Source organism: Podarcis liolepis (assembly GCF_965112155.1).
Source record: "Podarcis liolepis genome assembly, chromosome: 1".
Lineage (NCBI taxonomy): Eukaryota > Metazoa > Chordata > Lepidosauria > Squamata > Lacertidae > Podarcis > Podarcis liolepis.
In genome coordinates, this window is record NC_139554.1 from 120823272 (window position 1) to 120836654 (window position 13383).

The 13383-nt window shown below is 43.1% G+C and overlaps 1 protein-coding gene and 1 long non-coding RNA gene across 11 annotated transcripts in view; one reads left to right on the forward strand and one right to left on the reverse strand.

The window, feature by feature from the left end:
- MYO1B (myosin IB) overlaps nucleotides 1–13383 on the forward strand; it is a 142050-nt gene that overhangs the window by 113616 nt on the left and 15051 nt on the right. For 5 of the 10 annotated variants that reach the window (XM_083467662.1, XM_083467661.1, XM_083467663.1 and 2 more), the window contains 7 exons: nucleotides 700–793; nucleotides 2107–2256; nucleotides 3511–3579; nucleotides 5861–5947; nucleotides 6256–6342; nucleotides 9593–9679; nucleotides 12730–12804. In XM_083467662.1, coding sequence (XP_083323788.1) covers nucleotides 700–793; nucleotides 2107–2256; nucleotides 3511–3579; nucleotides 5861–5947; nucleotides 6256–6342; nucleotides 9593–9679; nucleotides 12730–12804 — 649 coding nt within the window. Of the gene's footprint in view, nucleotides 1–699; nucleotides 794–2106; nucleotides 2257–3510; nucleotides 3580–5860; nucleotides 5948–6255; nucleotides 6343–9592; nucleotides 9680–12729; nucleotides 13315–13383 lie in introns of all 10 variants that reach the window. The other 5 variants (XM_083467666.1, XM_083467667.1, XR_014517631.1 and 2 more) reach the window with 4 other exon arrangements.
- Nucleotides 2385–3480, reverse strand: LOC310691405. Its single transcript, XR_014518494.1, has 2 exons — nucleotides 3245–3480; nucleotides 2385–2826 (listed from the first exon to the last, which is right to left on the reverse strand). It is a non-coding gene; the product is annotated as an uncharacterized lncRNA (long non-coding RNA).

Genomic DNA, 13383 nt, shown 5'->3' on the forward strand with positions numbered 1-13383 from the left:
ATAAATAAGACAGTATTGTAGATGATAAAAATGAAAATTAATTTTTTTCCTTACCTGCACTGATGATAGTCATTGTTTGGATGGGGGGCTTCTATCCATTCCCACAGTGACACAATCAATCAGTAGCTGAACAGTCGCAAAAACAAAATAAACCAAAAAGCCTCAAAAACAAAAATGCAAAATAAATAGCAAAAACAAAAGCACCAAACTTAATCCGTTCCAGAAGTCTGTTTGACTTCCGAAATGTTCGAAAACCAGGGCACAGCTTCTGATTGGTGCAGACACCCCGGAAACAATAGCAGACAGCCACATTGGACGTTCAGCTTCCGAAAAATGTTTGAAAACTAGAACACTTACTTCCAGGTTTTCGGCGTTTGGGAATCAAGGCGTTTGAGTACCAAGGTACCACTGTACCTCTGTTTAAAACATTTCTTTGTCAATTTCACAATCTGGCTGGAACTTTCTAATCCTTAATGACTTTATCAGAGCAGACATTTGTTATTTTGTATACCATTTTCACATCTGAAGCACAAGTGTTTGCAAACAGAATAGATAACAATTACTGGTTTTGTTTTTTATGTGCCTATGCTAAAGCAAAGTTTTTCCTTTAATAATATGCTTATTGTATTCTCAGCCTGTGTAGGAGGTGCTATTTTTGAAAGAGAGGGGTAAATCGCTTCCTTTTGTTTTCTGTTGTAGAGCTGGTGTAGAGGTATTGTTCAGTGAGCTGGAAGTCCCTGAAGAAGAATATTCCTTGGGAAGATCAAAAATATTCATCCGCAACCCAAGAACAGTATGTAAACCAATTTTTCTTCCATTACAGCAAAGGCAGCTTAAGTACATTTGTCTCTTTCTTCCTGCTCCTCCTCTTTCTTTACAAGATATCAAGAGTTTTAAGGCCAAATTCAGGTTGTTAGGTGATGGAGGGCTAAAGCTTAGGTTTTGGAAAGAAGAGGGAAATAAATTTAATCCAGCGTATTTTTTTTACTTGTCACCGTGACATGCCATCTAACAACTGTATCAGACATTCCTCAAAAAGTTGGTTTTGTGTGGGCCTCAGTTGCAGACAAAAAAAGCAGCTTGTTGAAGTTCGTTTGTTGCATTCCACCTTCGCTCCCTAGCTGTTTTTTGACATCACAACAACTCTTAGTCCCGGCTAAATGACAGAATAGGAATGGACAATATGACAACACTTGCAGTTTATGAACCGACTGCTTACAGACGTAGACTTTGTTTGGATAAATGTGACAACATTTGGAATGTAGTAGGCTATTAAAATCTACATATGTATTAGGATAATAACACTGTATCGATTTATATAAGAATCTAAGGGAAAATATTACGTTGTATTTTTGTGTATATATATTTCTTATTCACATCTCTGCTCTTTTTTAAACCTAACTTTCCCCCTCTTTATCACTTTATTTCTTTATAATTGAATTTCTTTCAATAAAATATTAGTATTTATTTATTTATTTTTTAAAAAAAGTATAGGAATGGATTGTTCCTAGTTTGAATTGCAGTTGGGGAATGCCCTTTCTGAATACAGTCCCATGTAAAACTCCTTGCAGGCAAAAAGCTAGTATATCAGTGAGAGGTTCAAGCTTGCTCCCTGCAGAATTGGTTTTTCTCATGAGAATTTTTGTTTTCAGACATAGGGGGCGTTTGAAATATAATATCTCCACCCACATTGTCAAACGATGCAGCCCATTGTACCACCTCTGGTCTCTGATACCTCGCTGCCACCTCATTCTGCTGCTTGCGTGTGCAAAACCTAAAATAACTTAGGTGTCAAACATTTTACTCTTCCTTCTTGTTAAGTTGTGGGTGAACATATCAGATGACACAGCAATTCTTCAAACAGCTCTTGTTTATTCAGAGGCCAGAACAGAACTGAGCTGAAGGGCTCGGTCAGCCTGCTTATATAGAGCTCCAGTACAACGTTACTGTAGCAACTTTCTAAAACTATCCAATCACTGAACGTCACTTTCGATCCTTCATTTGCATAACTATCTACAGTATCCCCCTGCTGGCCCAGGGTGAGAACTTCACTACAGAACACTTCTCGTTTCTCCCTCCTGCCCCAACCCCCCAACCCCCGCATAGCTCTTCAAATTAGAAGATCTAAGGAAACAGCGCCTTGAGGATTTGGCTACCCTGATCCAGAAGATCTACAGGGGCTGGAAGTGTCGCACACGTTTTCTTCTCATGAAAAGGAGTCAGATTGTGATTGCTGCTTGGTACAGGAGATACGCAGTAAGAAAATATTATATGTGGGGCTTTTTTAATCCTGTCCCTTCTCAAGAGTTCAGTGCAGTTAGCAATACTTGTCACAATTGTGACATCTGTGGTTAAAATAAAGTACCCAGTGAATTTTTTTAAAAAATGGCTCTAAACTCAGAACTGTGCTCTGCTTTTGTAGTGAGTATTCTTGGAAGATGCTCAGGTTTAATGTTGGTAAGTCTTGCCACAGCTTTGTAATCTGAAAGCAATTAGTTGAGGTATGCGTCTTAGAGTATCCTTGGTTGGTCTCAATGTGCACTTTTAATTCAGCTTGAAAAGCCATAGAAACAGCAGTAGAGCTCTTGGACCCAAAGCAGACGTAGTATGGTTTGCTGCCTTAATCCTGATTCAGGTTCCAAATGCCCAGTGAAACCATGTTTCCCCCCCTTTATTTGCTTGGCTAAAATATGTCTCCAGGTGACATGTATAAGGAGATACCTTGTGAGCCACGAGGCTGAGTTGATCAGAAACTGTCTTTAACCAGGTTTTGCTCATTCCCGACGTAACACTTAACCATTGTCAATACAGCCATGGTTTGCAAACCTGCTTCAAACCACGGTTTCAGGTGCTGGTTAGTGGCCAATTACAGTGGTGCCTTGCAAGACGAAAAGAATCCGTTCTGTGATTCTCTTCGTCTAGCGGTTTTTTCGTCTTGCGAAGCAAGCCCATTGAAGGATTAGCGGATTAGCGCTATTAGCGGCTTTTAGTGGCTTATCTGCTGATCGGATCAGCTGATAAGCGGCCTAGCGGCTTAGAAAAGGGGGGGGGGGAGGAAAAAAACCCAGCAGGAACTCGCAAGACATTGTCGTCTTGCAAAGCAAGCCCATAGGAAATTCGTTTTGCGAAGCACCTCCAAAACGGAAAACTCTTGTCTAGCGAGTTTTCCGTCTTGCGAGGCATTTGTCTTGCGGGGCACCACTGTAACACTTAACCATTGTCAATACAGCCATGGTTTGCAAACCTGCTTCAAACCACGGTTTCAGGTGCTGGTTAGTGGCCAATTATTGACCATGGTTTAGCTATTTAGACACAATGTCTAGTCACGGTTCAGTGCGTTGCTCTTAGAAGTGCAGTGTGCTTCTAGCAAACAGGTTGTATCACTCACTGGGGCAATCTCTACATAGTATGCATCCCTAATAGAACCAGTACAAAGTGTGTGTGCGACAAGCTGGGTATATTTCAGTTATGTAAAACTCTGACTCATTCTTGTTTAAATTTTCAATGCAGCAACAAAAGAAGTACCAGCAGATCAAGAGTTCTGCCATCGTGGTGCAGTCTTATATCAGAGGATGGAAGGTGAGAAAAAGTCAATTCAGCCCCTTGGGTTGTAACTACGTCATCCACGGCCAACAGCTGCCTCTCCATGGTAGAGAAAAGGGGTACTTGTACCTGTGTTTCATTCCCAGACGTGTATTTGGACTCCTAGGTTGGCGCGGAGGCATTTGCAGGGGAATAAAAGTGTTAAACCCTCGTTTGTTCACTTATTCTTACCTGCAAATCACACCCTGCCGTTGGAAAACCTTGTTGTTTTTAAAAAGGATGTAATTACAGTGGTACCTCTGGATGCGAACGAGATCCGTTCCGGAGCCCCGTTCTCATCCTGAAGCAAACGCAACCCGTGTCCGCGCGTCTGCGCATGTGCGGGTCACGATTCGCCGCTTTCGTGCATGCGCCTGATGTCATTTTGAGCGTTCGCGCATGCGTGAGCGGCGAAACCCGGAAGTAACGCGCTCCGCTACTTCCAGGTTGCCACGGAGCGCAACCCAAAAAGGCTTAACCTGAAGCTACTTCAACCTGAGGTATGACTGTAATGGATTTACTGCTTTGTGGTGTAGAAGCAGCGACTGGGGTTCAGAAAGGCAAGCTGGACATGCGAGATGTAGGTCCAACCATAATGTTCTTTAAAAACCAGTAGGACTGCTTAGAATGTGCTGAAAGAATTGAAAATAAAAACCCAGTCAAGCAAAATGTGGTTTACCAGAATGTTGTTTGGATTATTCTTAAAATGATATGCTATTTCCCCCTGCTCTGATTTCGTTTTGTTTAACTTCAGCTTTCTCTAGAATCTGTTTTACATGTGTTTGCTGATGTATTTTGAAAACTTGAGTAGTTGTGGCTTAAAATCCCAAGCCACCAGTAGAATTAGATGGGCCTTGGAAATCTGGTTTAGGTGCTACTCCTACTCATGTATCAATAACTGATTGGAAGACCAGTGCTGTTTCCCGCTGCCCCAAGAGCTTTGCAACACTGCCTGCTTTAGTGTCCTGAGGCCTACATTGTGGAAGACACTGGATAGTACTAGATTACACCAGAAAGGCTTAATAATAATAATAATAATAATAATAATAATAATAATAATAATAAATTTATACCCCACCCATCTGGCTAGGTTTCCCCAGCCACTCTGCACAGCTCCCAACAGAATATTAAAAATGTGATGAAACATCAAACACTTAAAACTTCCCCAAACAGAGCTGCCTTCAGATGTCTTCTAAAAGTCAGATAGTTGTTTATTTCCTTGACATCTGGTGGGAGGGCGTTCCACAGGGTGGGCGCCACTACAGTGGTACCTCAGGTTAAGTACTTAATTTATTCCGGAGGTCTGTTCTTACCCTGAAACTGTTCTTAACCTGAAGCACCACTTTAGCTAATGGGACCTCCTGCTGCTGCCGCGATGCTAGAGCACGATTTCTGTTCTCATCCCGAAGCAAAGTTCTTAACCTGAGGTAATATTTCTGGGTTAGCAGAGTCTGTAACCTGACGCGTATGTAACCTGAAGCGTATGTAACCCGAGGTACCACTGTACTGAGAAGGCCCTCTGCCTGGTTCCCTGTAACCTCACTTCTCTCTTTTTTTATGTATATAAATATTTTTATTCATTTCCCAATACAAAATTATACAATCAAAACATATTTTCTTTTTATCACCAATTTCTCCTTTTTGACTTCCCTCAGCTTGTCTGATAATCCTTCATTTTACTCACTTCTTTCACATTTCTTAAATTAATATTGCACTACTATATTATTTTACTTTTAACCTTATTTTTTAACAATATTTCTAATTGATATTATCACAAAACTGCCTTAAAACTTACAAATGTTATCTGATTATCACTTAATTTTTGCATATATTCTGTAAATTTACTCCAGTCCTCTGTGAATCTCTGGTCGCGTCGATTCTGGATCCTTCCTGTTAATTTATCGAGTTCAGCATAGTCCATCATTTTCATTCTCTATTCTTCTATTGTGGGTAATTCTTCTTGTTTCCATTTCTGGGCCCTGTAACCTCACTTCTCACAGTGAGTGAACCGCCAGAAGGCCCTTGGAGCTGGACCTCAATGTCTGGGCTGAACGACGGGGGTGGAGACACTCCTTAAGGTATACTGGGCCGAGGCCATTTAGGGCTTTAAACGTCAGCACCAACACTTTGAATTGTGCTTGGAAACGTACTGGGATGGAATAATTATGAAATGTTTGCCTGGTCTGGGCAGGTGGGCATCAGATAGCTCTGTTATCTTCTGCACAGCTGTATTTTAAGCACTAACTCTTCTTTGGCATGGGCTATTGCTGTTTCACAGGCTCGAAAGCTGCTCCGCGAACTCAAGCATCAGAAACGCTGTCAGGAAGCTGTTACGACTATTGCCGCTTATTGGCACGGAGCTCAGGTAAGAAAACACAAGCCGGCTTCTGTTTGTTTCCGAGCCAGCTACATGGTGCAAAGGTTGCCTTTCGATGGAAAGAGTGGCAGGAATGTTTTCAGCTGCTTACTTCACTTCACTTGAATTTTTTCCACTTCCCTCACCCCACTCCAAACTGTGCTTTCCGGTCTAAAAATCCAGGCGCACACTTTTCATTTATTCTGTGTGAAACGGCTTCCTTTCTGTCCATTGGGAAAACTGAAGCAAACTCTCTTCTTTTCTTTCCTTTGTCTCTTTCAAAATTCCCCGCAATTCATTTCCCCAATGCACCGCAGGCGCGAAGGGAGCTGAGGCGGCTGAAGGAGGAGGCTAGGAATAAGCTTGCTATTGCTGTTATTTGGGCTTTCTGGCTTGGATTAAAGGTACTACATGCAAGCGTCATGTGCCCCCTTCCCTTATCCCACTCACTTTTTTTTAAAGCAAGAATTAATCATTTGTGCTGGCTTACTAAACATGAGCATGCCACTGCTGATAGCCTTTCCTTTACATCTTTGCCCCACTTAACCTGAAAAAAGTTCCATAAACTAAAAAAAAAGTCAAGCATGCCCGGCTGTTTAGCACTAATTGCTTGTTAACAAGCCATAAAGCATCTAGACTGAAAAAGGGGCTCTGAAATGTATTTAACTAAACTTGCATGTCTCGAAGCAAAGGCCCTTTTATTAGCATGCACATGCAGTAGTAATTTTATAAGTTCCCACGCTAAGAGCAGAGGCAGAAAAATGTTCTATTAATTAAGTGCACAGCAGTTCACATAGGTTCTAACCCATGTCCTAATATTTCACAATTTGTGAGAAAGTGTTGGGTTTTGTTTTTTTTAAATCCCAACAGAATTCTATGATCTAAATTTCTCATTTTTTATAGAATAATAATAATAATAATAATAATAATAATAATAATAATAATAATTTATTATTTATACCCCACCCATCTGGCTGGGTTTCCACAGCCACTCTGGGCGGCTTCCAACAAAATACAATAACCTATTAAACATTAAAAGCTTCCCTAAACAGGGCTGCCTTCAGATGTCTTCTAAAAGTTTGGTAGTTATTTTTCTCTTTGACATCTGGTGGGAGGGTGTTCCACAGGGCGGGTGCCACTACCGAGAAGGCCCTCTGCCTGGTTCCCTGTAACTTGGCTTCTCACAGCGAGGGAACCGCCAGAAGGCCCTTGGCGCTGGACCTCAGTGTCCAGGCAGAACGAAAACATGAGAACGTATCAAATGTCAGGCCTACAGGTGTCAAAGGGCTCTTCAGGGTCCTCAGTGTGGTCCATCGCACTCTATCACTTGGCGTTATTGAGCCATCTCCCAGTGGCCATCAAACCATACCTTTAGTTGCGCAAAGGGGCAGTGGCGTAGCGTGGGGGGTGCAGGGGGGGGCTGGCCGCACCGGGCACAACATCTGGGGGGGCGCACTCGCAGCTCTCTGCCCCTACCGGGTTAGGGGGAGCAAATTACTTGCCTTGCCCCGGGTGCTGACAACCCACGCTACGCCACTGCAAAGGGGCAAGCGTACTACTGGCTTGCTGCATGCCACCACATTGCGTTCCCTGCAGGGTTTGGCAGCTCAGGGAGCGCTAGTGTAATAGGCAATTTGCTAACACTTGCAGCCAAGGTTCAGAACTGGGAACTGAAGCAGTCAGTAGACCGGGCATGCGAGAGATCAAGCAACCAATTAACACTAAATCCATTGCTTCTGGTAAATGAGCCCCTAGAGGGCCGTGGGAATTTGTGTCCCGGGCTTTTTCGACTCGTCTACCCATTGTACCCAAGGGGCGCATTGTTTGCCAAGTGTGAAAGGTGTAGTTTAGTGTGTTGGCCTCTAAAAGTGGTGCTTGGTGCTGATCCCCAGCTGCATCTGAGCACTATGTAAATATAGAGAATACTTAAAATTATATATAACCCTTTAGGACTCACACATGTTCACTTCATCAAATCTGACCCTATTTTAAAAAAGTTTGGGCACCCCTGGTTTACATTGAGCAACTGATTGCACAATATTGATACAGAGAAAAGAAGAAAACGTGTGTTATGTAACAAAAGCTCCTCCCTAGAGAACGTTCTTTTGAAACAGTTGTTTCAGCTATACCGAAGAGCCTTACCAAATGTGGCTGTACCTTAGGGAAGTACCGTAAATGCCACCTGGAACATCACTATTTGCTGCAGCTGTTTTTTAAAAATATATATATATATTTTGTATGGTAAAATGCTCCACTTAGGTGAAATGATTCAACTGTTTGGGCTTTAGTAGTGATATACCATAAAAAGTAGCTTGAGGGTTATAGGTTTAATTTGGAAAACCAAGCTGGTCTGTTTGTGATAGCTGGGATACTGTTAAATTAAACTAGCATTGACTCACGTCATGTGGTTGTTGGCCCCTTTGGAGTGGAAATTTACTTTAGGAAACAACTGGAAATTCTCCTGCAATATAGCTTTGACTGATTTATTTGAGGAAAGGTGTTTTTTAAAATAACAATAACAATAACAATAACAACAACAGGTGCTTGGTCTAGAATTTCAAATGTTTATTTGATTTGGTGATCAAATTGCACAGGGCACCACCACCACCATGTAATTCAAACAAAACAAACACATACAAACAACATCTTCCCAAAAACACTTTAGGCATGAGGGGTTCATAAACTGAACCCATTCATGAAACAATCATCAATTACTGACCATAAACAAAAATATCATTGAGAGTAAATTGATCATTGCCTGAACCCTAATGACACTGCAATTCCCTTCAACATTTGTATGCCATTTACTAAGAACTTAAATGCGCTTGTGTGAACTTCTATTTGAATACAGACTTCAGTAGCAGAGCATGCTTTTGTTACGGACTGCAAAATTTGCAAGACAAACATTCTGTGAGATGAACTATGTGTCAGTGCTGCAGGTGCATAACTACGGCTGCTGTTAGCGTAATGCTACACTCAAACAACCATTTGAACTCTGAAGATGCCTGTCCTCTACTAACCCTAAAATACCCAAAAGCAATAACAGAATCTCATGGCCCTACAGAATGTATAGATCTTTAACATCCCTTTTTGTGTTACCCATTCCCTGTGTACTACACATACTGAAGTCATGTTGATGTGATGTGATGTTCATGTATGTCTCTGTGTGACATCAAAGAAGAAGCTCATTTACAAGATTTTGGAAGAAAGCGCATTGAGACCCAAAATTGTGTAAGGCTGGCCTAAACTGGGGTCCTTCAGTACTTCATGTTCAGACCTTAGTGTTTTAAGGGGACGTGTCCTAATGTTTTACCTGGAATAACAACCCTTTGGGCTGCAACTGTGCAGAAAGTTTTCCGTTTAAAATTGAGAGCTCTGCAGCATTTGCCATACCTAACATGCCATATGAGAGTGCCAGAACCCAGGGAACTTCTGCTACTCTTACTTCTCTTACCTGCCTTGGTGAAGCAGCGCTGAGGGGTCTGCTTGCACTTTCACCCTCTCTTCACCCTTTCATGCTGGGGTTCTAAAAGTTGCATACTGTTCTTCCATCTTCCTGTATTGGCTTGTTCTATCAGTGGGAGAATTCTGTTCCTGGTCATTGTGCTTACCTGCATCAGGCTGTCTCTGTGATTCACTGTCTAAACCTTTTAGGCTCGAAGGGAGTTGAAACGCTTGAAGGAAGAGGCTAGGCGTAAGCATGCTGTTGCAGTCATTTGGGCTTACTGGCTTGGACTAAAGGTACTCTCTTAAACGACTCCCTTATGTCAATAATGAACTCAATAAAAAGCGTGCTCTCTACTAACGCATAATCAACCTCTGGTGCTGTGAGATTGCTCTAGCAAGCATGATCTTTAAGGAAATTATTCTTTCCCATAGATAGACTCTTAGAAACAAGCAAGCAAAATGGCGTTGCAGATTATGCCAGACAACTTTATATGTGTGCGTTTTCAAATCTATGGCAGCTGTTTCAAAAACATTGCTAATCTTACCAGCAGTGCGACTTATCAAAGGGATAATAAATAGTTTTAACCAATAGGGGTGTCATTGCAGCTATTGACACCAGCTGGCATTGGCGACAATTCAAGTCATGGCAGACAATTCTTTTCTGAACCACCTTTTGCTGTTGTGTGACGATAGCTCTTTGCTTTTGTTGGTACATGATTGTCCAGAATTACTAAACGTTGAGTATGCTTAATTTTCCTTCTGATGAGGATGGATCCCTGCCGGCAAATGGATTACACCCACATGGAGGGACTAGTTGTGTGAGCGGATGCTTCCAGGGGATGGGGGCAAGAGAGGAGGCGAGATATGTGACCGCTGCAATTTCTGCGGCTGCAGCAAAACTCCTCCTGCCACAGTCATACAGGAATCGCAGCAGCCACACACAGTCCTGATTTGCATGTCACACTAAGACAAATTATGGCTTAGTGCAGGTGTGGAGGAACCCTCCAGATGTATAGTGGGAGCCGTTTATGCATCCAGGGTCCCCGAGCGGAGTTTGCAGGCAATTTGCAGCTCCCTGGTTCTTTGATGCGGCTGCATCACGCCGACCTGCGGCCGAGCCAGGTTCTCTCATCGCTGACCACGACCTGTAAGCAACTGAAACGAGGGCAAATTTCTTAAAGGTGCAACCGCATTCCATTCAAATCCATAAGGGGTTTGCCATTGATCCTTTATATTTGTGTTACAAGTCAAGTATATGAAGATGCTGTATATTCTTGCTGCTTTTTGCAGCGTCGGAGCATGTGCCTGCGCTGCCCAGGGCGGGCGCGCTCCCGAGGGGCATGGGGCGCAGAGGGTGCCCTCCCAGGCGCAGGATACTGCTTGGGTGCATGGAGCGGTGCACCCACAGGGACAGAGCGAGCCACTCATAGCGGACATTCAGCGCACTGCCCGCCCGCAACTCCCAAGCCTCCCCCAGCGGTCAAAACAAAGGGGGAAGGGGGGGAAGGCCGCCGGCAAAGGGGCACAGCTCCCCCCTTCCCCCGACAGCTTGGGGTAGGCTTGGGAGTCACTGGCGGTGCGCCAAATGTCACACACCCCTCAGCAAAGATACCTGGGGTGGTCCACCCCCACCACACCCCTCTTCCCCCGCCTCTGGCCGTTTGTAAACCAGATAGTCAAAGATCAGAGCAAGTCATGCTTGATGTGGTTCTGCTCTCTCTTTCTCCTGTTTACATGACTTTGAAAATCTAAATGAATCTTATAGATACTACAGTTCAGCTGTCTCCTAAGAGCTGCCCTTTCTGAATATCTAGAAATCAAACACATATGATACGGTGGGTGGGGTGTTCTCCATTTTATTAAGAACCTGATAATGTCAGGTAGGGATAATGAGGACTTCTTCTCAACCTGTGTTTGAGTTGTACCATTTCAGCACACTTGACTGAATGCTTCTCTACCAAACATTAATATGCACAAAGAAAATAGGAACCAGCTGTCACTTCCTGCCTATGACCCAATGGGCCTCTCAGGAGGTTACGGAGCCTTGGCCAATGATCAGTCGCAGGGGGGCAGCCTAGTTCTGGTTTTCTCCCCACCCTCTGCCCTTGCAAAATTACTGAGGACGCTTAAGCATTGCCATTTTACAAATAGCCCCCAACTGCATGGAAAAGTGTCCTACTTTGGTTCAGGAGGGTCCCTGGTGCTATAATTTCTAGGGTGGGTTGGAGCTGCGTGGCAAAAAATGTGTCTTTGCTAGCCAGGGTGGGAGTGGGAGTCTAGAAACCTCTGCTTTTTCTGGGGCTGCAATATAATTCCTTGTGCAAAGGTGGGAGTTGCACCTATTGCGACCCACCCTTAATGCCCCCAGCCCCATGGTTCCCAATGTGGGGCACACACCCCACAGAGGCGCTAGTTTGATTCTTAAGGGAGGCAATTTGAGAAAGAGTTATTAACAGTGAATGGCCTTTTAGGCTTCCTCCACGTGAATAGGAGTTCGCTTTTTGAATAATTAGAATTATGTGTCAATGGTGGGGGCGGGGGAATCAGGATTTTAGAGATGCATAGGTGGGGCATGGCCAAAAAAAGGTTGGGAACCACTGCTGTAGCCTCGACCATGTTTTTCCTCTGACCTCACCCCCCCACTTGTATGTGAACCCCAAAAAGTTGCATGTCTATTTATTACTTACTTATTTCATAAAATGTATACACCACTTGATTGTAAGCAAAACAAAACAAAACCTCAAAGCGGTCTACAAAAGATAAAAGGGCAAAATCAAGAAAAATTGGCAACCCCACTTTAAAACAAACCAACGTTAAAATACTTAAACAGATTCAAGTTGCCTCAACTTTCTAAGCATCTGCATAGGCTTGTCTAAACAGAATTTTTTTAGGAGGTGCCAAAAAGTACAGTGGAAGTGTTTGCTTGATCTCAACAGACAGGGAGTTCCAAAGTGTTAGACGCTGCCACCCTAAATGATTGAGTTCTTACAAATGATGGAATGTGGCAATTGGATTCCAAAAGGTTCCCCACTTGGTGTAGAGAGGAACATTCAATCATGTGAGTCCTTACCTGTAAACTGAACTGGTACCACCCGAACTCAGGTTTCCTGATAATAATAAACACATCCAGAAATGCTAAAGCCTCTTAAGTAGTTAATGAGGATTTTTATTTTGCCTGTGTTTACCCTAACATTTTGTATCTGGAGGGGAACCTAGATTGTGGTCTTGCCTCTGCAGAACAACACTAAAAATTGTCTCCTTGGAATTTAGTGTACTACTTATGCTTATGAGAAGAAAACAAAAACAAAAGCTTAATGTTTACTCCTGAGTTTTTAATTTTTCAGGTCCGTAGAGAGTACAGGAAATTCTTCCGGGCCAACGCTGGAAGGAAGATCTACGAATTTATACTTCAGAAAATTGTACGTTTCCCTCCCCCCTTATACAATTACTGCAACCAGTCATCAGAAAAGAATAGCAAACACAGTCATTTGAAGTTGTTTTATTTCTCAACATACATAAGATGGGCTGATTGGAGGAATACATAGTACATAGAGAACAACACTGCTTTCTCTATTAATGTGTTTTGTTTTTTTTAATTATCTGTGCTGTGGATGGCAAGGTAGACTGCATTTAACCAAAAACAAAAAGTTGTTCAGCTCCTCACAGCAGTGCCACAGAAAGAGCAGGAGTATATGAGCCCATGGCTTGCTGTGGCTTAGTCTTGCAATGCTAAACTGTGGTTTGGTGCCAGTGTTGAGAACCTTTGTTCCTCCAGATAATTGCTGAGCTACAATTCCCATTCCCCTTGGCCATTGTCATGCTTGCTAGGATGAGTGGGAGATGTAGTCCCGCAACATCAGGAGGGCCCAAAGGTTCCCTACACCTGGGTTAGTATCACATCAGAACCAGCTCATTGGCTTAGTACAGGGGTCAGCAACCCTCCGGAGCCGCATGTGGCTCTTTTACACCTTTGCCGCGGCTCGGGACAGATAATAGTG